Source organism: Squalius cephalus (assembly GCF_949319135.1).
Source record: "Squalius cephalus genome assembly, chromosome: 2".
NCBI classification, from domain to species: domain Eukaryota; kingdom Metazoa; phylum Chordata; class Actinopteri; order Cypriniformes; family Leuciscidae; genus Squalius; species Squalius cephalus.
In genome coordinates, this window is record NC_137123.1 from 25810450 (window position 1) to 25833575 (window position 23126).

Genomic DNA, 23126 nt, shown 5'->3' on the forward strand with positions numbered 1-23126 from the left:
AAACAATATCTAGGGCATGTTGTAGTCCAGATTAAAATATAAAAATGTTTAAGTTTGAAATTTGGTGCTGTGATGAACACCATAGCGAATACTCTCAAAAAAAAAATCTCAATTGCTTTATGAAACATTTAAATACTGTTCAGTAGCCCAGCTGCTTTGTTTACGGGGTTACCGGGGTAACTGCTGCATTTCTGCTGTTCCATCAGCGCCATCTGCTGTCAGAGAATGAATGTGCACGTCTTTCACTCCATCCACCATGAGGAATCATATCATTATCATTATCATATTACCGAATACCGGCACATGTCTACCGCTGACACTCAACTACAAGACGTAGTGACGGGTCATGTGCGCTCCACTGACTTCACTCCTGTCCGTTGTCGCTCCTGAAAATCGCTGTTAATTTGCATAAAACCTTTTCTCAGCCTTTGTCACGTTGCTGGACACGCCTACATCCTGTCGCCAACGGTCAGTCTCACTCGTGTCGCCGGAAATCACCAGCTCTCCATTAAAAATGAATGGAATCATTTTTAAAAATGAAATGAATGTTGCTTTATCGCTGGCAGTGTGAACACCGCTTAAGGAGTCATTTTGAAATATGATGGTTGAAATATTTTGAAATATAATGGTTAGTGAAGAAAAATGTTTTTTCTCTCACTTTCAGGCGTTATTGAAAGAACATGCCAATGACATCCCTAAACTCTCTTACACGGGAAAACCCATTGTCAGATGGCCGAAGAGGGTAAGATCACAGAATTAGTTTCTTTAAATAAGTATTTTTAAATGACTTTACAGAAAACCCATTAAGTGAATCATGCAACTTAAAGAGTTTTTCTTTTCGTCCAGTTTTTGTTATTTGGTTTATTTTAAGCCATGAAGTGGAATAATGAATTTGATTAAATTTAGGAATTTCTTATTGTATTATCTGTTTTAGTCATTTATTTTGTCTTGATTTTAACTTAATATATGCTGGAACTAAATCATTATTCTGACAGTGATTTTTCATTACCGTGCTCAACACAGTGTTATTTTTCCCTTTTTTTCTATTGATTTTGGTGCGCATCTAATATGACCAGAACATTTTCTTTGTTGCTTGGACAATTGTGACTTCCTAAATAGTAAATAGGTTGATTTAAACAAATCAAGCTTGATTTAACTGCTGTCATTTTTGATGCATAATGTTTTTTTTAAAACAAAACCTTAAAATCTGCAGTTGCACTTTTTTTTTTATTCTGTTTGCTTACTCTATTCTAAACCCGACACCACACTGTAGTGCTTACCTCTCATTTCTTTTGTCTCTCCCAAGCCCCCCTGGTACCAGCCCCCTCCTCCCCCTCCACCTGTCATTCGTCCCAAGCTCTCAACCACACCCGTTATTTCACGGCCAGTGAAACCAGCTTCCAATATGTCGGTCCTGCGACGGCGCCGCGTGCGCTGTAAACGCTGTGAGGCCTGTCTACGCACAGAATGTGGAGACTGCAACTTCTGCAGAGACATGAAGAAATTTGGTGGCCCTGGCAAACTCAAACAGACCTGTGTACTGCGCCAGTGTCTCGCTGTGAGTGTCTACACATTGAGCATGGTTAATGTAGTCTTCCTTTGTTTGCTTATATTTATTAATATCACTTTCTGTCTGTGTGTGTTCTCTCAATAGCCTGGTCTGCCGCTCTCTGCTGTGTGTGAGATCTGTGAGGAAGGCAACCAGGAGACTAGTGAAGAGCTCATGGAGTGCTCCAACTGTGCTCAGATAGCTCATCCTAGCTGTTTGAAGGTACAAACATTATTACCACAGCAATTCAATACACTTCTCAAAATTCAGATTAATGTATATGGTGAGCGTAGTGACTGGAGGCTTTGTGGGATGGTTCAGCTCTTGTTGATATAAGTACAATGCCTATCTATAGTTTTTCCCTCTGTATTGTAATTAGTTTTACTGTTGAAAAATCAGTTTTCTTCTGTCTCTATAGACATCTGGTGAGGGAGTGGTGAACAAAGACCTTCCGAGCTGCTGGGAGTGTCCCAAATGTGTTTTCGGCAAAGAAACAGATTCTGAGGTAAGATTTTCTCACACCCAGATGTATTGTTTTTTTTAAATGAGGGAACACAATGAGTGTTTGTTCTAATGCTGCTAGCTTATGCAGGCTTGCATACATGCACAATCAATCACACCATGTAGAAAAATGCATGCGAGAGCTTACTGTGTTGTACACACTCCGATGTGCGTGTGTAACAGTAACGGCTGTTTTCCTGTGTGCCAGTCGTCAGGCAGCGGTGATGACATCACGGCACAGGATGGGTCAGGGGGGCGTGGGGGCGAGGGCGGGGCATGGCACGGGGTCGGGCGGCCCCCCTCTTCTCTCTCTCACGGGTCGCTCCAGAAACGGGCAGCAGCCCCTGAGCAGCGGCTCAGGAAGAGGGTGAGAGGCTCCGCCTTACTCACGCCACTGCTGCCACATGCACAGCCGCTCAAATCTGTATTCTCTTCTCTGCTCTCTCTCTCTCTACCTCTTGCAGCCAATTCCCTCTAATTTGTTCCACCTTTTTTGTGTCTTCTCTCGCTCTCTTTTTGGCCCACCCAGCCCTGTTCATCATCATCGTGCCCAATCACTGCTTTGACTTGCTTAGGGTTTCAGAATCAGCTTTGTGTTTGCAGTTTGTGTGATTCCATTCAGTGATCCTGATGCGTTCATCACTGTTCTTTCTTTTCAAATTCATATTTACCACAGTATGTTATTGTCATTCTGTTTTGCAGCTAAAATTGGAGGGTGGTAAAACACATGTAAGTTATATTTGTTTTTTGGAAGATTGTCTTCAACGGTGATTGAATGATTTTTTTTAAACTTCAAATAATAGAAACATTAAAAACACACTATGTTAAACTTAGTGAAATTTAGTAACATTTAAATAATTGTATACTGACATGTTGCTTATATGACAAGTTAGCAGACTTTTGTTGTGATAAATATAATTTAAAAAAAGTATTGGCTAGTTTTTAGGCCCAATTTCTGGATTGTGGTGCAGTAGGTGCCTAGCATTGGAAAAATATTTTATCATAAATTTTTATATGAAATGGTCCCATAAGCTACCTTCCCACCCTCATTATCGTATGATTGTCACTTTCCCCCATCGGGCACAACTGTCATATTGGTCGTGAAGCAGCTGTCAGCCTCCACTTATTCACCACATCTGAAAGAAAAAACAGTAGGTTTTCTAGGGCGAACCACCGTAAATAATTATTTTGCGCAAACTGCCTATTTGACAGAAACCGTTTTTAAAGAATAACATTTGACTGCATAAATATAGGTAATTCTCACACTTTTTGTTACATTGACTTCCATTCTTACGTGAGACAGGAAATGCAAGCTCATGCAAATTTCATTGTGTTCCAGTTTGGTGAAGTCAGACCTGCAAATTTTTAGAAAACGTAATCAATAGAAAATGTATCATTCACACCATGACATCTCTGAATTAAAAGAATGTGAACTTTAAAGCTGCACATTTGCAGTAAATATATATTCAGTTATATACTGAATTATATTTTTAGAAAAGGCGCTGAGTGTGATATATTACAACTGCTGCATTGTCCTCCGAAATTCTAGTGTCACCCGTGACGTTAGTTTTGATTAGAATTCATTACATTTGGTGATCATTGAAATAAAAAATTCCACATATGCATATGATTGGGACTCCAAGCAGCTCCTGCACTCTCTCCATTGCAATTGAATGACTTACTGTCTGTCGTTTATTGGAGATTGTGAAAAGGTGGATTTTTTTTTTTTTTTTTTTTTTTTTTTGTCTCTTACATAGTCTTTTCTGTCTTTCAGAAACGCAAGTCTTCATCTCTTGATCCTCGCGTGGCTAAGATCTACCGGCGACATGGAATGGAACATGATGATGATTCGGGCAGCGATGACGATGGAGATAGTGGCAAGATGTCGTCAGTCCGGGGTGGGGTCTCTTCATCCCGCCGAGGTTATGGAGCTGGAAGGCGAGGTGTTTGGAGAGGCTCCTCACATCGAGGGAGTCGAGGGGGAGGCAGCTTGGCAACAAGTTCGCTAAAAATGAGGCGAGGACTTGGGGCAAGAGGGGAGAGAGGTGGACGGGTTAGGTTACGAGGAGGATCCCAGATGAGGCGACGACGCTATGAAACGGAGGATGAAGATGATGACGACGACGACGATGATGATGATGATGATGAGGGTGATGATGATGATGATGACAGTGATGAAGAGAGGCATCTTGGCCGGTCAGATAAGGAGCATCGCTCAAGGAGACGGAGACAAAGAGGTGATGACTACGATGATGATGACGACGAGGATGATGATGAGGAAGACAGTGATGAACAGGACTTTGATGGAGAGGATGATGAGATGGAAGACTTAGATGATGGAGAGGAAGATGATGAGGATGGAGAGAACCAATCAGACTCTGATCCTGATCCACCTGTCTTACTTGTCGCAGACTTGAATGATGATCTGCTGAACGATTCCTACCTGACTGTGACCCTCCAGCGTCCTCCAAAGGCCAAACGTGACCCGGGCTCCATTGTACCCAAATTAGAGGCGGCTATGTCTCCCCGCACACCTAGCGGTCCTGGTTTCATCCAGCGCAAAACGCTACCCAGGACCCGACTCAGGAACAGTACCTCGACCCCTGCCGGGAATGGCCTCTCTCAGTCCAAAAGCGCCCACACTTCCGGCCGCCACACGAGGCGGAACTCCAACCAAGATGGTCGAGACAGAGACACACCGTCACCTTCCTCTATGTCTTCTCGTTCCTCTGTTTCTCCACCACCTCCTCCTCCAGCCGTCACCACATCTTCTCCTCCTTCTCTCCTCTCTCTTCCCTCATTCCGTGATGTTGGAAATGAGCGTGGCTGTGAAAAAGACATTTGGGTATCAGTGTTCCGCTACTTGGGTCGGACAGACTTGGCTGTGTGTATGAGAGTCTGCAAGGCTTGGTACAAGTGGTGAGTGTAGTACACCATTTTCTTTTTAATTTAGTGTTTGTTTGTTTTGTTTTTTCAGATAAAAGGCCTGTTCACTTTATGGCTAAATGAGCTCAAATATAAATTGCTTTGCGCTACATCAAACTAAATGAATTCATTTTAATGTATTTTAGCTGTCCATTTTATTATGTTTATAGATAGTTTATATAGCTGTCCATTCCGAACAAAAACAGGGTTGATTATTAGAAAGTGCGTGCTCATATTTCTTAAAATAAAAGTAATCTATGGTTCTCTTGATCACTGGGTTGGTTTTGCTCTGATCATTTGTTGTGGATCCTCCTCTCCTGCTGCAGGTGTTGTGATAAGCGCTTATGGACACGAATAGATCTGAGTCGCTGTCGGGCACTTACCCCCCAGGCTCTGTCAGCTGTCATTAAACGACAACCTGTGACACTTGACCTCTCCTGGACACCTGTATCAAAGAAACAGATTGCCTGGCTCATTCATCACCTTCCAAGTACAGTTTACTTATACAGTCTCAACTCTGAAATTGCCTGATGCTTTAATATGTACAGGAAACTGCTTAAAAATAAAATGTGCACCACGATGAAGACTAAAATACTCTTTCTCTCTCTGTTTCTCACAGGTTTAAAAGATTTAATAATGTCAGGTTGTTCTTCATTATGCGTGTCAGCGCTAAGTTCGCAGAGCTGTCCGGGTTTGCGAACACTTGACTTGTGTTGGGCCGTGGGCGTCAAAGATTCACAAATAAAAGACCTTATTGTGCTGCCAGGTGAGGCACTCATAATTATTATTAATTGGACTGTGTACAGCGTGAGTTGAAGTGAATCATTCACTCTTTCACCTTTACTTTCTCCTGTCACACAGGCAGTGAAAGTCGCAGTCGACTGAGAGGTTTGCTCACTCTGCGCTTGTCTGGTCTGGATATGAGTGACTCTACCCTTAAGATGATCGTCAGACATATGCCTTCACTGCGCCGGTTAGATTTGTCCCACTGCCAGGGGCTCACAGACCAGTCCATCAACCTGCTCACCGCTACTGGCTGCAACACTCGCAACACACTCAGACAGCTCAATCTTTCAGGTACCCCTGATCTTCTGATATTTGATCCCACATTTTTTTTTTAGGTTTTCCTTGTGGTGCCAATACAACACAACTGATTACTTGTAACTGGTGGTGCAAAAACAAAAGTCTTATAATGTCTTAAATTCAGTTTCAGATCAAATTAAGGGAAAAAAGTTGTAAATATTTCAATTTAATCAAATAAATGTCAGCGCTACACATTTCAACATAAAAAAGCACTGCAATGTTGCAAATTGCAATCAATGAATACGTGCATTATGCCAAGCGGTTGCTTATGCCAAGCGGTTGCTGCTGTTGATGAATTGTGACGATGCTTACTATATTGTAATAATGTTGTGGTTGTAAGCATTCATATTTCATCTACCTCATCTTTTTGAATGAGCAGCTAAAAGTAGTTTAGCATAGATTTTTCAAAATAAGAATCATAAGTACTATGAAGGTACACTATGTAACTTTTAGTGCTCTAGATGTTAATAAGCAAAACTGCATGCATCTTGCAGAAGAACATTGTAGCTGGAGCTCATATAAATTTTGTACATTCTGAACAAAAAATGTTACGTACTGTACCTTTGTCACGCATTATGCATATTACTTTTTTCCCTGGATATTTTTGGTTTCATACTAAACTCTATCTGGGATTTGAACAATGTAAAAAAAATGTTTAGCTTCTATGTGTGCTGCCCAGTCACAGGAAGGAAAGACAAAAAACAATTAATACATTCAGTATATAGATTTTAATAGTATCGGCACAATATTCCCTATTGCCATTCTACAAATTATGGCATCAGCAAAAATCCAATATCGATTAACCTCTAATTTGTATGATGTATGAATTTGTATGGTTTGCGGTATTTGCACATAAACCAATTTCAATACAAATGGATATATTGAATAAAACTCTTGTTATTTTTTTATTGCAGCTACCCTGTTTTGCATTTAAATGATTTATTTTGAGAGATTTTTTTTATGGGTTTGTTCCATATGGATATATACAATATAAAGATTAGATTTTTTTAAAAGATACCCTGCAAACAGTAATTACACAGAAATGACATATGCTCATATTTTACATAAGTCTTGATCAGTCTGGTACTCACTGATTGGTGGTTTTACTTTTCTCTGTCTCTCTAGGTTGTAATAAGTTGACAGATGCGTGTCTGTCCTATATGAAGCGATTATCGGCTCTGGCTCTGTTGGATCTGCGAGGCTGTAGGAATGTGACTCGGCACGGCTGTGAAAACTTCATCTCTGACCTGTCCTACTGCACCTTATTCTGTCTGACAGAGGACAAACTCATTCAGAGAATATCGTAACGTGCACACAAATACACACACACACATACACACATACATACATACACACACAGTCTCCGCACAGCTCTGCTTAGTGAGCTCACGAGTGCTCCATCCCACTCAATACAGGCTGATCTAGCCTGAACAAGAGGATGAGGCTGAAGACAAGAAGACGGCTGGAAGGATATGGCTGCTGTTTTACAAGAAGGGTAAAAACAGGCTGACCGGGAAGAGGTCATTTTCAGTGAGAATTTTATTCCCACAAAACATGAGACCAATCCAGGCACATCCAGTGTGTGGCTCGCTCTTCTTCTCTGGGCATTCAGCCTTATCCAAAGCGACTTCTTCAGAAGATGTTACTGATATGCTTGAAACTGAACTTCATAATCCAGTCTAAGTGGGATTTGGTGAACGAGGAATTGAAGGCTTGATCAGAGAATTCTGTCCTGGTGTGACCACTGATGTTTTGACAAATCTGGTGGCACGGATGAGTTGGTGTCAATGATAGGAAAATGACAGGCATAGCACGGCACATCCTGATAGTTCTCATCCGCCACAACTTGTTGATCAAAGAATGTAGTGGCAGCACAGGATGAATCTGAATCATAAAGACTTCAGCATATTGATCCAGATCGTTCACTCATGCTTTCTTAGTGACTATGTCTGAACGCAATTTTTGGTAGTTCAACCTCTCTGAAGGTTTTGCTGCCTGGATGTTTGTTGACACTTAACCCACCACACTAAGTTTTTACTCAATCGTACCAAACTAAAAATCACTCTTTATTTGTTTTCTTTCATCTGATGGTTTGTTCTTCTGCTTGCCGTCATCTCAAATGGCCAATTCACCTGCATTCTCCTGTCCTAGGAAGGGTTGCTCACAGTTTAGGCTAAAATGTTCATTTACCCTTGGAAAGCTATAATTTAAGTGCAACTTGTAGCAAAAAGGACTTTTTTGTTTCTTTTTTTTTAAATTGATGTTCATTTAGTTCAGGTTTTTTCATGAAAAAGATGGAAAAATAAAAAGTGGAAAGCAAACAAGGTGTTTGATTTTTGTTTATACTGCCTTTCATCAGAACGCATAATTGTTACATAATTAATGTATCAAGCTTAGACCTAACTTTCACTGATGCGTAAAGTTTATCATGCAGCATAAAAGCTTTTCAGGATAGAAGTAAAGCCACAATAATTCAAATATGACATTTCTTTGAAAATGGCGTATTGGTCAACTGTTTTGGATTTTTAATGGCCAGAGAACAGGGTTGCTGATCTACAATGGGGTCCAAAAGTCTGAAACCATGTTGAAAATCTTGTATTTTATGCCTGTGTTCATTTATGATATAAAATGCATAGTGAAGCATACACGATTTTGTATTAAGGAAAGAAAATTTAATAATTTTCACTGGTCGTCTTAGACTTTTGGATTCTTCTGTACAAATACGATGTGCACAAAATGGTACATTTACATGTATGCATTTTATCCAATAAATTGTATTCAGTGTATAAACTTTTATCTCACAATATCAGTTGATATATGGCTAATATATTACATTTTTAGCTCTTGGGTATTTAATCTTTCTTTTCTCAGTGAGCATGTACAGATTTGAAATATTTGCTTCAACTTTTTCCTCAATAGGATTCTCGTAATGTCTCAATGTTAACTCTGCACAACACCTTCACGGGCAAGAGTGCATTGTTTTACTTTATTCTGGAGTTTTCTTTTGCATTTAGACAAAGAAAAAAGGTAAAACTTGATGTGAAGGGGTTGTGAATAACCACGATCTTGAGAAATGTGAATATTGTAATTTCTTAGTTACAAAAACCTTTATTAGTATTGTGCATTTTGTAATTCATACATCATGATCATGACGAGCAAAATTATTTCACCCAAGAATGACAATTTTGGAGTCCAGTGAACATTCTTCCAAACATCTAATTTTGTTTTCCACAAAACAAAGGCATACAGATTTGGAACAACACGAGGGTGAGTAGATGAGAGAATTTTCATTTTAGTGAGTTAAAATCACCTTTTATTATTTATGCGATAATACATTCAGTTCCAAAATGAAGTATAAAACCATTTTTACAGGGAATATTTACATTTCCTCTAGATGCTGAATTGTGGCAAAGGAGAAAGGGTTGAACTTGTATCCGGATCCGCTGTAGAATTTGTTCTGAAACTCCACCCTGCATCAAATGGGAAATTACATTTAAATTTTTACTCCAAATGAATTTAGTTTCTTTCAACCGCACACACACACCTCCAAAAATTAACACAACTAGAGTTTTTCTTCTTTTTTTTTTTGTGATATTAGCTTAATTTGAAATATCATTTTCATATTCGCATGGCAGAAACCAGAGTTTATCATTTGAAATGTTTAAATCAAGACAACACAAGGATCATGCAGTTTCCGCTCGGATTTAATTGCCTCGTTTGAATATGATGCGAGTAAAAATATAAATATGTAATATAGTTAGATATATTTATATTTGCATATATTTAGCAAAATAATCCCATAGTTAGTTTATCTAGCTAATTAACATGCTGGGGCTTTCATTAGGTGGCACTGTTTACAAGCTGTAATACTGACCTCTTACTGCAGTTGAAACACTGATTGAGCGATTGATTACATGAGTTGTACTGTGTCTTTCAACATACCAACTGATGTTCATTCGTGCTTATTTACTATTAACTAGTAGTAAAGATCAGTTCATGTGGAGCTTGAACTGAGGCGCTACATCGATCTGTCACATCACACTTAAGAGCACCAAAACGGTATTTATTATTAATTATTATTAATTTTTTTAGCATTTTAATGAAGATGTTAATAAAACTAAATTAATATAATTTTAAGACCCTCGTGGGTCCCGACCCCCTGGTTGAGAACCACTACAATATTAAAGTTTTTTTTTAATTTTCTCACCAGTGCAGGCGCAGGGCGTGCAGGAAGGCTGACAGCCCCTCCATGACGAGCAAGATAGAGACCGTGAGCGTGGCGAAGATGGAGAAGATGATTGACAGCACCACTGATCCCACATAGCCTTGCCACGAGAGTGAAATTCTCATCACCATCACCCAGAGAACCTCCGACAGCTCTAACACACACAAATACAGAACTAGCTAAGCACAACAATTTCACCTATAAGTGAACATGTAATACGTAATGATGCTTGTGAGAATTTGCATACGTGCATGCGCGAGGCTGAGGGCCCAAAGTCGAAGGTACGATGCGGTGTTGGAGATGCACCCCAGGCAATACTCTATGGTGTGGATGGCCTGGTGCATAAAAACCTCCGTCCAATCAAACTCCTGTAATGTTAAAAAGACAAGCATACAGTATTTCAGTAGTTCTGCTATAGAGGAATGGAAAATTAACGCTTTCAACTCTGAATCTACCGGAATGTTACTCTTTCACCTCTCTCTTTACATTTACATATATTTGAAGAGTTCAGATGCAAAAGCCTCTAAGTGCCGTCTGAAATTTTCTTCTAGAATGATCATTTTTATCAAGCTCGTATATTTAAGTTGTGATTTCACTTAAATGACTATTAATAGGTAATTTTCATTGCCAATTAAGTGAAATTACTGAACTTAAATATACAAGCTTGATAAAAATGATAATTCTAGAAGAAAATTTCAAATGGCACTTAGAGGCTTTTGCATCTGAACTCTTCATTTATTTGGCAGACGCTTTTATCCAAAGCGCCTTACGTTGCGTTTCAAGGCACACATTTACATTCTTATCAGTTCTTTGACGCTTCTAATGTTTAGCTTAATTTGAGGAATGGTGTTATGATCTTTTCTTTTTCTGACCTGTTCCTCTGTTCCCCCTCCACCCTCTAGGTCTCCCAGTTGAGCGTTTATAGAGCTGGTGTCTCTGACTAGGGGGTGCTGCTCCTCCTGTAACTGAAAAACAGGGTCAAGACCTTTCGTCAGACACATTATGGGAGAAACTGCAAGAACACTCACATTTCAGCTAAAAGAGCCACATGCCTCGTTGGTAAGTACATCACCTGGTCGTTTTTGCTCCAGAATATGCTCATGCATCAGCTAGACCAACCTGATTTTTTCTTTTTCTTTACACTACCGTTAAAAGTTCGGAATTGGTAAGTTGTTGTTTTTTTAAAATAAGTCTCTTATGCTCACCCAGTCTGCATTTTATCAAATTATTTTTCAAAAATACAGTAAAATATTATTACAATTTAAGATAAATGTTTTGTATAAATATATTTTAAAAGGTAATTTATTCATGAATCACAAGTAACATGATCCTTCAGACATCATTCTAATATGATACAATTTAGGGTACATTTCACATCCACTGATAATAACAATTTTCTTTACAAAAATCATATTTTATCCATTAATGGAAAGCATAATCTCACAAATATTTTTTGCACCCTATGTTTCAGTTTGTTTGAATTTGCCTTGATTTCAGTTTTTGCAGTGTCTGCAACTAAAAATGGTTTACCACAACACCACATGACCAAAGTCATGTGGTTATTTTCTTTTTAGGTGGACATAGGAGTGTGACGGTTAGTATATAACCGTGAGACCGATGGTTATAGTTGAACACCGTCATTAGAACTCTATAACCGCCAAAACCGTGTTATTAAAATATTTTTACAAACATTTTTTTATCATAGAGAATGTTTAAATACTAATTAAAAACAAATGTTAACAGTCTGTTATTAATGGTCTACGTCATTTCCAACTGTATTTGATTCTTTGCCAAGTAGGCCTACCCCCTGACCGACCACCAATCATTTGAGATAGAAATAAAAGCTATGATATAGCCTAGTGATGTGCCATCATTATGAGATTTATTAAACAAATGAAAAACATTTGCAATAATAAACATTAGCAATGAACATTTGCAATCGGGAGACATGGTTTTTACCACTTAATGAAGTTTTGTTTTGTAAATCGTCAGACATGATTTTTACCACTTGCTTTTTAGAAAGCCTTTCTTTAAAGCGAATTTCGTTTTGTACAAATTGTATCTTAATTTTAATAAATGTTTAATCAACCAATTGCATGTATTTAATAAATAAAAAGCAAATATAGGAGACAATATAATAACCGTGACATTGAGGCTCCGATGCGCCGCGTTCACTTGCATTGCATTGTGAAGTTGAACTAGAGCGCATCTCATCGTAAATGAATGAAACTCAGCGTAGGCCTATGCCTCATACATTAGCATTAAATATCTTTGCTGCATCCTTTCTAGAACAGACAAGGGCTTTCTTGCGGCCCGCATCAGCAGAGCATTGCATCGTCCATAGACCGCAAAACAATCAGCGGATGGCGGGCGGGTGCGGCTTTGAAATTTGGTCAAAAAACATTGGTGCGGATGATGAGTTATGTGATGCGTTTGCGGATGAAATAATACCCCATCCGCGTATCTCTATTGATAACAACATTGAACACTACACAAATATTAATTTTATTCAAAATAAGTTGTCCTATAACAGACGAACGTCGCAACCCCCCCGGACGACGGTTATGTTACGAACCGTCACATTTGACTCACGTCATAACCGTCATCACCAATTCTGAAACCGGCACACCCCTAGGTGGACATTTTGAACACAACATTTTAAAAACCCCTTTACATTTTTTCAGTATTATATCTACAATAACCAATTGCCAGAGAGTATATTAATGGACCGTCAACTCTGTTACATTGTATGGTACGTTATTATAGTTTGCTATATTTTTATGATTTCAATTCAAATATATATTCAAATTTGAGGTTAACCTGATCAAGAAAAGAACGTGGTTGGTCAGACAAAGCCTGGCATTAAAATTAAGCGTCAAAATGGTGAAGTTGTCAACAAAGTTACCTGTTAAATAAGTTACTCTGTAAAGCCAAACTATTAAATTTTTTAAAATATTTTTTTTCTTACATCAAAGACGCCAGAACAGCCGAATTTCACCTCTGCTTACCGTTCTCCTGTTATTCCTGTGCTTGAAGTACAGGTAAAGCGGTTTTCCAAGTAACAGCACCGGAACTGCTAGCAGTGCCAAACACAATAATACTCTCTGCACTGTCACCTAAAGAGAGGGACAGGATGTGTATGAATTTGTCACAGCAGTAAAACTGTAGTATGATATAAAACATGTTACAAGAATCAGTGTACTGAATGAATCTCTCACCTGTCCTGGATAAAGTGGTGGGTTGTCTGGGTTCTCACCAAACACGAACATGTCAATGAAGTGGATCAGGATGCTGGGAGCGCGGTCTGAATCCTGAGGTCCAAACGCAATCCATTTAAACACCACCATGAAGACAAGGTACCCAAAAAGACACAGCATGAACACTAGCTCTGGAATCAACACCAGAAGCATGCTGCTCACATCCCCTGTGTACCTGAGGAGAAAGTGTCACATTAAAAGGATAAGAAAACATAAAGGAATAGAACCAGAATAGATCAGAAGTATAAAGCAAGTAATGGTAGACCAAAATTAATCCTACTGTATGACTCACATGTAGTTGAAGAAGGATAAGCAGATTCCAAAAGTCATATGGATGACCCCGATGATGACGGACATCTTCATCTTATAGGAGTTGAGGAAGGTGAGGTGGTTACTGGCAAGGCTCCAGATCTAAGAACCAGGAAACAAGATACAGTCAAACCCAAACCTCACAGTAAACTAGACACAAGCGGGATTTGATTAAAGGCCAGATTACCGGGTCAATGCCGAACGGATATGGTCCCTGGAATACTCCAGTTACGTTTGGATCCAAAGTGAGGTACTGGTTGCTCCTCAGAGTTTCGTCACTGAACCAGCCCAGAAGAAGGAAGACAAAAGTGAGTGTAAAATGAGAGCACATAGGCAAGCTGAAATGATGGATAATTGATCAGGTTCACAGAGTCAAAGTGCAAAGTTCACGGACAAAAGAGGTCCATTGTCTACTGTCAAATGTGTAGAGCTGTACAGCACAGCTCACAGAGAAGTTTTTCAAACCAATCAGCTTTCTGTTAACGTGACAAAACTGTTTGCGAAATCTGTGTGGGGTAATATTTCACCCTCCTGTGAAATTTAAAATCGCACTGATTCATATCAAGTTCTGTCATGAAACTCTAGATGGCTTGCAATCACATCACTCTCTATAGGGCACAGCTGATTGGTTCCTGCTGTATCAGTAGCCAATGAGTTCGCTGATACTGAATACTGATTATTTCTGAGATTTGGATGAGTGAGATTCGCTGTTTTATTGTATCCGAAGCTCGTGTAAAGGATCGGCCCGCTTCTGAACAGAGCCGGGAGCAGCAGCTCATTTGCATTTAAAGGGACACACAAAAACGTCGCGTTTTTGCTCACACCCAAAAAGGGCAACTTTGACTAGCTATAATGAATGATCTGGGGGGTCTTAATGCTTTTATTAACTTTTTTGGTTGAGAGGACTTTCAGGGGAGGGACGGATGGTCTTATGGGTTTGGAACGACATTAGTGCGAGTAAATAATGAATTGGGAAACTGACTAACAAGGAACTAAGCCAGTATAGTCTTTCTCTACAAAAAAAGATATTGAACATGTCCACCATTATTGCCCAGGAAGGATGGCCTTGTCCTTAGAGCACAGTTAAATCTTTTAGTTAAAATGTACCTTATATTTAACCTTTGCCTAGGATGTAATAGTGTGTGTGTACCTCCAGTTATAGTGCTGAATCATGGGTTTGAGGTGCCAGCCAGAGGAAAGAGGACTGAGTCCCTTACTGAAGCACTCATTATAAACAGCACCAGTATAGATGGAGAACAACCCCATCAGAAGGATCAGATACCTCCCACCAAACATCATACGCCAAATCTAAAAGAGACGCACAGAAAAAACTAACAAACTAGTTCTGTACAAACCTAAAGTACATTTACAGAAAATGAAGAAGAAAAATAAGGCAGACGGATACACTACTGTTTAAATTTGGGGGTCAGTAAGAATTATTTTGTTTAAATGTAAGACTTTTGTACGGCAAAGATGCATTAAAATGATTAAAAGTGACCGTAAAGACATTTATAATGTTACAAAACATTTTTTTAATGTTTAATTTAATTTAATGCTCTTCTTTTTAACTTTCTATTCATCAAAAATAAAAAATAATCAAAGCAGCACAACTGTAATAATGATAACAAGTTTAAGTTTCTTAAGCACCAAATCTACGTATTAGAATGATTTGTGAACATTATCTTAAATTGTAATAATATTTCAGAATATTACTGTTTTTACTGTAGTTTTGATCAAATAAATGCAGCCTTGGTGAGCACAAGATTACTAACTTTTGAACAGTAGTGTAAAATATCAAAGCTGAAGAAAGGTAACTTGTGTTGATATTTGTATTGAACCTAGAAAGTTCTTTAAAATAAAGAGCTTCGTATAGTATGTTCTATTTAAATGCCTTTTTCAGTCTTGATGGCAGCTGTAAAGATTATGATATGTACTGTGTAAAATGAAAGAAACCTCATTAGTGCTATTCCTCATCTTAGGGTCTCTCTCCTCCAGAACCATCCACAGAGCAGCCATTGTCATGAGTAAACCATGACCAACATCTCCAAACATCACCGCAAACAGGAAGGGAAAAGTAATGATGGTGTACACAGCTGAGAAGGGAACACACACACACACACGACATTTACCGTGAGAAGTTTATGCATTTTTACAGGTTGTTTATCTCAAGCAACAACCTCTCTCAGATGGACCTTTCTACCAACAACAATAACACTCTGTTAAATGCAACTTTAGGTAACAATGTCCATGTGACGGTGTGCGTGTGTTACCTGGATTAACCTCTCTGTAACTGGCCACACCATAAGCATCCACAATGTTCTGGAAGCTGGACGTGAATGCGTTGGTGTTAAAGAGTGTTGGAGGAGATGTGGGTGCAGGTAAACGATTGTAGAAGGAGTCTACACTGCTACCGCTTTTTCTCTAAGAAATAAAAAAGACAATAATACACTATTGTGAGATTCACTTTGAATGAGCGACCTTCGGTCCACTATTATATTACTTAGTCATCTAAAAAAGTATGACAACTGTGTGCACCACAATACCTAAAAATCAACATTTGACATCTGTGTGATGCATTTCGTGTGAAACAATTTACTAAATTTCTCACCGTTCCTTCTATCAGAGCGCTCTGGAGCAGAAGCAGTTTGGCCACAGGGCACCAGGCTTCTGCGATGAGACACTTGTCCGTGACTGAAGGGCTGCAGAGGTTAAGGACCGTCTGCACAGCTTTACACTTCTGCACTCGTATCTTCCACTGTGGCATCTGACACACACAGCGAGACAGCAGCTGCTGCATGTACTGCTCCGTCTGAGACAGCACCTGCAGACAGACAAAGGTGAAGTTAGAGAGTGGACCTGAAACTATTTTAATAACATTTTATTATTGTTTCGGTCACACTTTAGATTAGGGTCCATTTCTCTAGCCTGGGTTTCCCCATGCTGCCTTGCACGCAGCACGATTTTATTCACGCTGCTAGGCAGCCTGGATTCCATGGACCAGTTTTTCGCCTCAGCGAGGCGACCAATCACAGAACGGGGAGGGAGCAGCAAGACGATGACGACGTCTATGCGACACACCGAAGCAGTTTGTTTATATCTATGGATCCAACATGGCAGCAGACGTGAAGTTACCTTTCGATGCAGCCTTAGTGAATGCAAGTTTATTTCGTCTTCTTCCTCGTCGAATTTCTGTTGCTCTACATACGTCATCTGGTATAATTGAAATGATTGGCTATGAGCTTCGTGCAGGCGCATTTGATAGACATTCGTAGCGCCCAATAAACGGCTCTGGGCATTCGTAAACCACGCCTCAAATACGAGAAAATGAACATGTGGTTCCCAGACCACGTCTCAATGAGAAAGAGGTCTGACGTTAGCCAGGCTACCATTTCTCACTATTTTCTCAACTTTTGCCTCAAACTCCTATATAATGCTTATTAATAGTTAGTAAGATAGTTGTTAAGTTTAGAAATTTGGTAGGATCAAGTGATGTAGAATATGGTCATGCAGAATAAGGCATTAATATGTGCTTTATAACACTTAATAAAGAGCCAATATGGATGCTAATAAGCAACTAGTTAATAGTTAGAATTGGACCCTAAACTAAAGTGTAACCATTATTTCTTTACTTTTTTTTAAGAACGTACTGTGCACGATTCGTCAGTTTTATTGAAGTTTTTTTAATGTTTGTGTAAGTCTCTTATAAGGCTCTATTTATTTGATCAAAAATACAGTAATATTGTGAAATAATATTACAATAATTGAAAACTGTTTTCTATTTTAATACATTTTTAAATGCTATTTATTCCTGTGATGCAAAGCTGAATTTTCAGCAGCCATTACTCAACTCTTTAGTGTCACATGATCTTTCAGAAATCATTCATAAATGCTGATTTGCTGCTCAAGAAACAGTTCTTATTATTAGCAATGTTGGACACAGCTGTGCTGCTTAATATTTTTATGGAAACCATGATACATTTTTTCAGAATTCTTAATCGAAAGTACAAAAGAACAGCATTTATTTGAAATATATACTTTTTTTGTAATAATGTAAAAGTCTTAACTGTTACTTTGGATCAATTAAATGCATCCTTGCTGAATAAAAGTATTAATTTCTTTCCTTTTTTAAAATCTTACTCACCCCAAACATTTAAATGGTAGTGTATAATAATTTTTCCTAGTTGAATATCCTGTTTCACTTGGAAATGCATCAGATTATGAAAGATAAGTTAACTTATAATGTGCAATGTTTTGTTTAAAAAATGTATGCTTGTACCATTTTCTTTAAAATTAGTACCACTTGATATTTTATGTAATGTAATGAAGTTCATACATTTAAGTATGAACTATCTAAATACTTGTATGCTCTTATTTCAAAGAGAATGTAATTATACAAAATAAAAGGATAAAGGAAACATTTCAGTCACCGTTTTGATATCTACAATCCTGCTTTCCAGACCCTGAAGTATTACTTCTCTCTCCTCCAAGTCCTCTGGATACACAAAGGTGTGAGTGTGGAAACTATGAATAGAGAGATCCAGAATAGATATTACTCATGTATAAATGGAAAAGATGGGGGGGGGGAGGGAGGGGGGGTCACTGAAATAAGAATTATGTGATTATGAATGTGTGCTATAGTAAGCTATAATTAAATTTATATAAGCTATGAATGTACCAATCACAGATCTTCTTTACTTTCTGTCCAATCTGCTCTCCCCAAAAAGAGATCACAAAGACAGTCCACTGAACCATCTCTCCCTGTGAGCAGGAAAAACATATCATGTTTATGGCCAATTGACATTTTCATCAAAATTAGTTATCTGATTTATTTTAATGTAACACTCTCTTACAGTGTCTGGCACTTCCAGCCTCTCCTCCATCTCCCAGAAGTCTACAATGATATAACCACGACAGGCCCGCCATAGCAGTCTCTCAAACGATGGAACCTTCCATGGATGAACCACACCAGCGACAAAGCTTTGTAGGAAAAATGTGAATAACTTTATTACTTTAGTGTCTTGTTACATATGTGTTCACATTTGAAATGTGGAAATAATATTACAACTTATTCCCAAAAGATGCGCTCACATTAACGTTGGTCTGTGAAATTTTGAAGGCAAATTCTAGTCATTTTAAGTGGAATCCACTCGATTTCCCTGTGCAGTTTTCGTTCATGTTCACGCAAATTTGCCGCACTGACCAGCAGAAAGCTACTTGTCTTGAAAGCGAAACTAATGTCATGTCACTTTACTCCAGTCACATTTACTGTCGTTTGATCAAATTCCACTGGGATAAATGCAGTAATTCCAATAGCAATCCATGTATTTGGGTGTTTCTTGTGAGGACGAAAAAGGTCCCCACTCAGATTTCACTCATGTTTAAGTTGGTCACCCAACTTCGCCGTCCTGACCAACAGAAAGCTATTTGTTTGAAAGTGACTTCTGTACGAGCAGTGCTTCATAAATCTCTAGGCTATTTACAATACAGTGGACCTTTTTTGTGAGCAAAACTTTGCTAATAAGACCACGCCTTAACACAGTGTTTCCCAGCCTTGTTCCTGGAGCCACACCAACACTCCACATTTTCAAACTCTTCCTAATCAAACACACCCGATTCAACTCATCAGATCATTGGTACAGACTCCAAGACCAGAAATATATTAGTCAGATTAGGGAGACATCCAAAATGTTAGTGTACCTCCAAGAATTGGGAAACACTGCATTTACACATTTACATTTTCATCTCTGACTAGATTGCTAAGACAGGCATCACTATAATAATGATAGCTGCCCTCTCTATGTTAAGATGTGGGCACATTAGTGATATTCCAAAAAAATGGTCCAGTGTCTTCAGTCAATAGTGTAGAGATGTATAAAGCACAGCTCACTTTTAAACCAAACAGCTTTGAGTTCACGAGACCAACTTAAACGTGAGTGAAATCTGCATGGGGAAATGAATCACCCTTGCGTGAAATTCCTAAACATGCGGATTCCTATTGAAATTACTGGATTTCGCTCAAGAAATTATACCGAGCAACAGTAAGTGTGACTGCACCTTTAGATGGATATTGTCCTCACCTCAAGCGCATATCTTGTCTGCTGTCCAATAGTGCTGTGGTCTCAAGAGTTGGAGGTGGAACCTTTAAAGACATTATGAGAAGGTTTGGTGAATATCTGAGAGAGATCTCTTGGAGGTAAGCATGCTAAAAGCTGGATTTTTTATTTTTATACCAGTGAGGTTGGTAGTAAAATGCTCTGCTTCAGGACCCCTCTGTACTGGCTGAGCTGGATCAGCTGGTTATGTAGACTATCCCTGTTCCTCGACACCTAAATGCAAACTGGGTCAAGATCACCACTTGCACTAAATGTTTATCATGGAACACAAGATATTCATGATTTCTAAGCCTATTTCTCTTTCCTTCTCTCACCTCTTTGAGTTCTCTGGCAAGTCTCTCGCTCTCCTCCTCAATGGAGAGCAGCTCTCTTGGCTGTGGGGCTGATGGGATTGGCGTGACCGTGGGTAGAAGCCCTTTCAGAGGAGGATAGAGAGAACGACTGATCTCTTGCTCCAGATATTCTAAGGAATAAGGGTAGGGGAAACGTGTTGAGAATGAACACAATCAGGCTGCAAAGATTATACTACAACTCTTTGATAGATAATGAGAGTGCCTTAAAATAAAAAAGTGACTGAAATAACTATATAATACTTGCTGTAGGGGTAGCTGGTCACTGAAAGGTAAATATTTACTGGTTACATACTGAAAGTTTTCTCCAGCTCCTCGCATCTTCTCACTTCGGAAACAAACTTCCTCTGAAAGGCATTCACATTTGGGTTCAACTGAGAAAATTGGGTTAAAGAGAGACAGAACAAGAGGGATAAAGAGTTTATTGTAATATTGTGAGATTCTATTACAAAGTTGAAAACATTTGTACTGCTTAATATTTTTGTGGAAAGTGGAACTTTTGAATGCTATAATGTATCCATTAAACTCACATCTCTGAATTCGACTAAGCCCAACTCCCCAAGCTCACTGACGCAGTTGTAAGCCGAACCTGCCTGGAGGAAAAGCTGGACCAGACACATCTCTTCACTTCGGAAGAGGCTTCCCATGGTAGTCTGAAATAATGCATACAAATCTCAACAATAAACAATACAATGTTAACAGTGCAAAAATTTAAGTGCACTGTCCATATCTCCATTTCCATATCTTGCACATTTAAGAACAAATGATAAGTGTGCTTATATACAGTGTGACAATGAAAATAAAGGCCGTTATTGGGCATAGCGGCTACTTATTTAATATGGTAGCTTGTGCTTTTCCTAATTTTGATCCAAAAAGAGGATTGTACACTGAAGGTTTGCATGTGACAGTGGTTAGATGGTAATCTAATTGAGATTTCATAGGGGATTCACCCATACCCATGTGATGATTACCCTCATGAAAGAGAAACAGAACCTCAATTAGAGTCATCTGAAACTCATCTGAGATAAGGCCCCTGTGATCAGTGACTTACCTTATTACACATTATAAGAGAAATAGCAGAATTAAATGGATCTTATTGATAGAGGATCCTATTTAAAAAAAACGAGTCTTCTGATTGTTTCAGCAATTAAAATATAAAACTATTCTAAATGCTATGGAAATATGAATGCTCATAAAGATTTGTTTAGCATTGAATGAATATTTATTTAAACAGTTAACGTTACACGCGCTTTATAAACAATTAGCCAAGGCTACACAACGTATTGCAGCAAAGGCATTTCCTCGCTTTTACCAGACAAGCAAAGCTGTACAAAGAGACCCCTTAATTGTTTTCTAGGACAGTGTAAAAAGTATTTGCAGTGACCATTTTACACATTTAATCAAAATATGGTGTGGTTTTGTGAGAATTATAGGAATTATTCGAGTCTGTCGAAAAGCAGGCGTAACGCAGTCTGGTGGCAGTGTCCCGTTACTGCAGCATATGGCGTAACAACATAAACAAAACCCGACGACAGAAATGGGACATCACACAGTGAACTAAACAAACGCGATTCATTTGACTGTGGATATGTTTAAATAATAGGCAGTATTTACTTCATGGTTTCAATGAGGAGCTCGGTTTTACACATTAGTTCAATTCAAATGCGCATTAAAACTGCCGACCTTACCGTATGAGAGGCAAGGATCGATAAATCCAAGGCGATCGATGTTGGGAAAATGAATTATCCACAATTCGATCTCATGGTCGGTTGTATTGTGAGGCTCTGCGATGTAGGCTAAACAGCGGATCTTTGAGCTCGTGGCCGCTCATTACTCCAGCTCTAGTCATTGCCATGTGATTCAGCCAATGAATTAGAACTGTTACAGTAACAACACACAAGCCAAGAGCACATGCACGCAACATTTTACCTCTAAAACCCAATGAGAAGCTAAATAATGATGGAAATAAGGACGTTTAGATGATGATCTGATAAATAAATAAATAATCTCTTAATGTTTATTTATGTTTCTGCATGAGATACTGGGATGCACAACGGTAATGTTTGAAATGAACAGATTAGGAAAAATGTCAGCGCAATAATGTAATAAGCAATCCTCAAAAGTAAAGTAAAGTAATATATAATATTTGATATTATAACGTATAATGTAAAATATATGATATTTATAATATTATAAAATAGTATTTGAATTGGCTTGTGTATAGATTACTAGCCTGGAAAAATCAAAATAATCCATGATACAATTTCAATGTACATTATTGCATTTCTATCATTATTCACCAAGGTACTCAACAGTATGAAGCCATTGTTAACATAACAAAGTCAAAAACCAAAATCATTGAGATTAGTTTTAGGATATCATTCTTTTACTCATGTGGATAATGGACACTTTCAGCAGCTTGGATGGTTACCTATTGAAAGACGGTTAGTCTAAACTAAAAATGGTTCATAAAATAATTAATAATTGGGCACCAGTGTATTTTAACTCATATTTCTCTCAGGTTAATGTAAGACATGGACATTATTCTAGACAAAGTATGGATGTGAATCTATGTATAATATACAGGAATAAGTTGCCATTGGACAATGTTGGTTTTAGTATAAGAGTGAAGAGATTATTTTTAGATGGGATGGCTTAATATATATATATATATATATATGTATATATGTATATATATATATATATATATATATATATATATATATGTATATATATATGGGCCATTCTACAGAATTGGTGCAAACTGCTGTCCCTCATCCAAAAAACACATTTGAAAAGCATTTAATTATTAAA

The 23126-nt window shown here is 38.4% G+C and overlaps 2 protein-coding genes across 22 annotated transcripts in view; one reads left to right on the forward strand and one right to left on the reverse strand.

The window, feature by feature from the left end:
• Window positions 1–8382, forward strand: part of kdm2aa (lysine (K)-specific demethylase 2Aa) — a 28878-nt gene extending 20496 nt beyond the window's left edge. For 8 of the 18 annotated variants that reach the window (XM_079898492.1, XM_079898489.1, XM_079898493.1 and 5 more), the window contains 11 exons: window positions 665–742; window positions 1307–1558; window positions 1655–1771; window positions 1968–2054; window positions 2259–2417; window positions 2753–2779; window positions 3825–4969; window positions 5302–5465; window positions 5595–5741; window positions 5837–6052; window positions 7184–8382. In XM_079898492.1, coding sequence (XP_079754618.1) covers window positions 665–742; window positions 1307–1558; window positions 1655–1771; window positions 1968–2054; window positions 2259–2417; window positions 2753–2779; window positions 3825–4969; window positions 5302–5465; window positions 5595–5741; window positions 5837–6052; window positions 7184–7365 — 2574 coding nt within the window. In that variant the 3' untranslated portion in view covers window positions 7366–8382. The remainder of the gene's footprint in view (window positions 1–664; window positions 743–1306; window positions 1559–1654; window positions 1772–1967; window positions 2055–2258; window positions 2418–2752; window positions 2780–3824; window positions 4970–5301; window positions 5466–5594; window positions 5742–5836; window positions 6053–7183) is intronic. The other 10 variants (XM_079898481.1, XM_079898483.1, XM_079898484.1 and 7 more) reach the window with 3 other exon arrangements.
• A 330-nt stretch (window positions 8383–8712) lies between these two features.
• tcirg1a (T cell immune regulator 1, ATPase H+ transporting V0 subunit a3a) lies at window positions 8713–22178 on the reverse strand. Of its 4 annotated transcripts, none has more exons than XM_079898656.1 (21): window positions 22001–22178; window positions 20843–20965; window positions 20608–20686; window positions 20277–20425; window positions 20080–20175; window positions 19927–19988; window positions 18700–18826; window positions 18525–18607; window positions 18277–18370; window positions 16458–16670; window positions 16120–16270; window positions 15803–15942; window positions 15000–15157; window positions 14037–14127; window positions 13833–13951; window positions 13502–13715; window positions 13292–13399; window positions 11156–11248; window positions 10531–10651; window positions 10266–10437; window positions 8713–9528 (listed from the first exon to the last, which is right to left on the reverse strand). In XM_079898656.1, exons 2-21 carry the CDS (start codon window positions 20957–20959, stop codon window positions 9438–9440), a joined length of 2478 nt encoding a protein of 825 aa, XP_079754782.1. In that variant the 5' UTR covers window positions 20960–20965; window positions 22001–22178; the 3' UTR covers window positions 8713–9437. The 4 variants fall into 4 exon arrangements, with proteins under 4 accessions (XP_079754782.1, XP_079754784.1, XP_079754785.1 ...); XM_079898658.1 differs by having other exon boundaries at window positions 9136–9528; window positions 20608–20659; window positions 22001–22174; XM_079898659.1 differs by having other exon boundaries at window positions 9136–9528; window positions 20277–20377; window positions 22001–22139.
• Window positions 22179–23126: the final 948 nt, after the last annotated feature.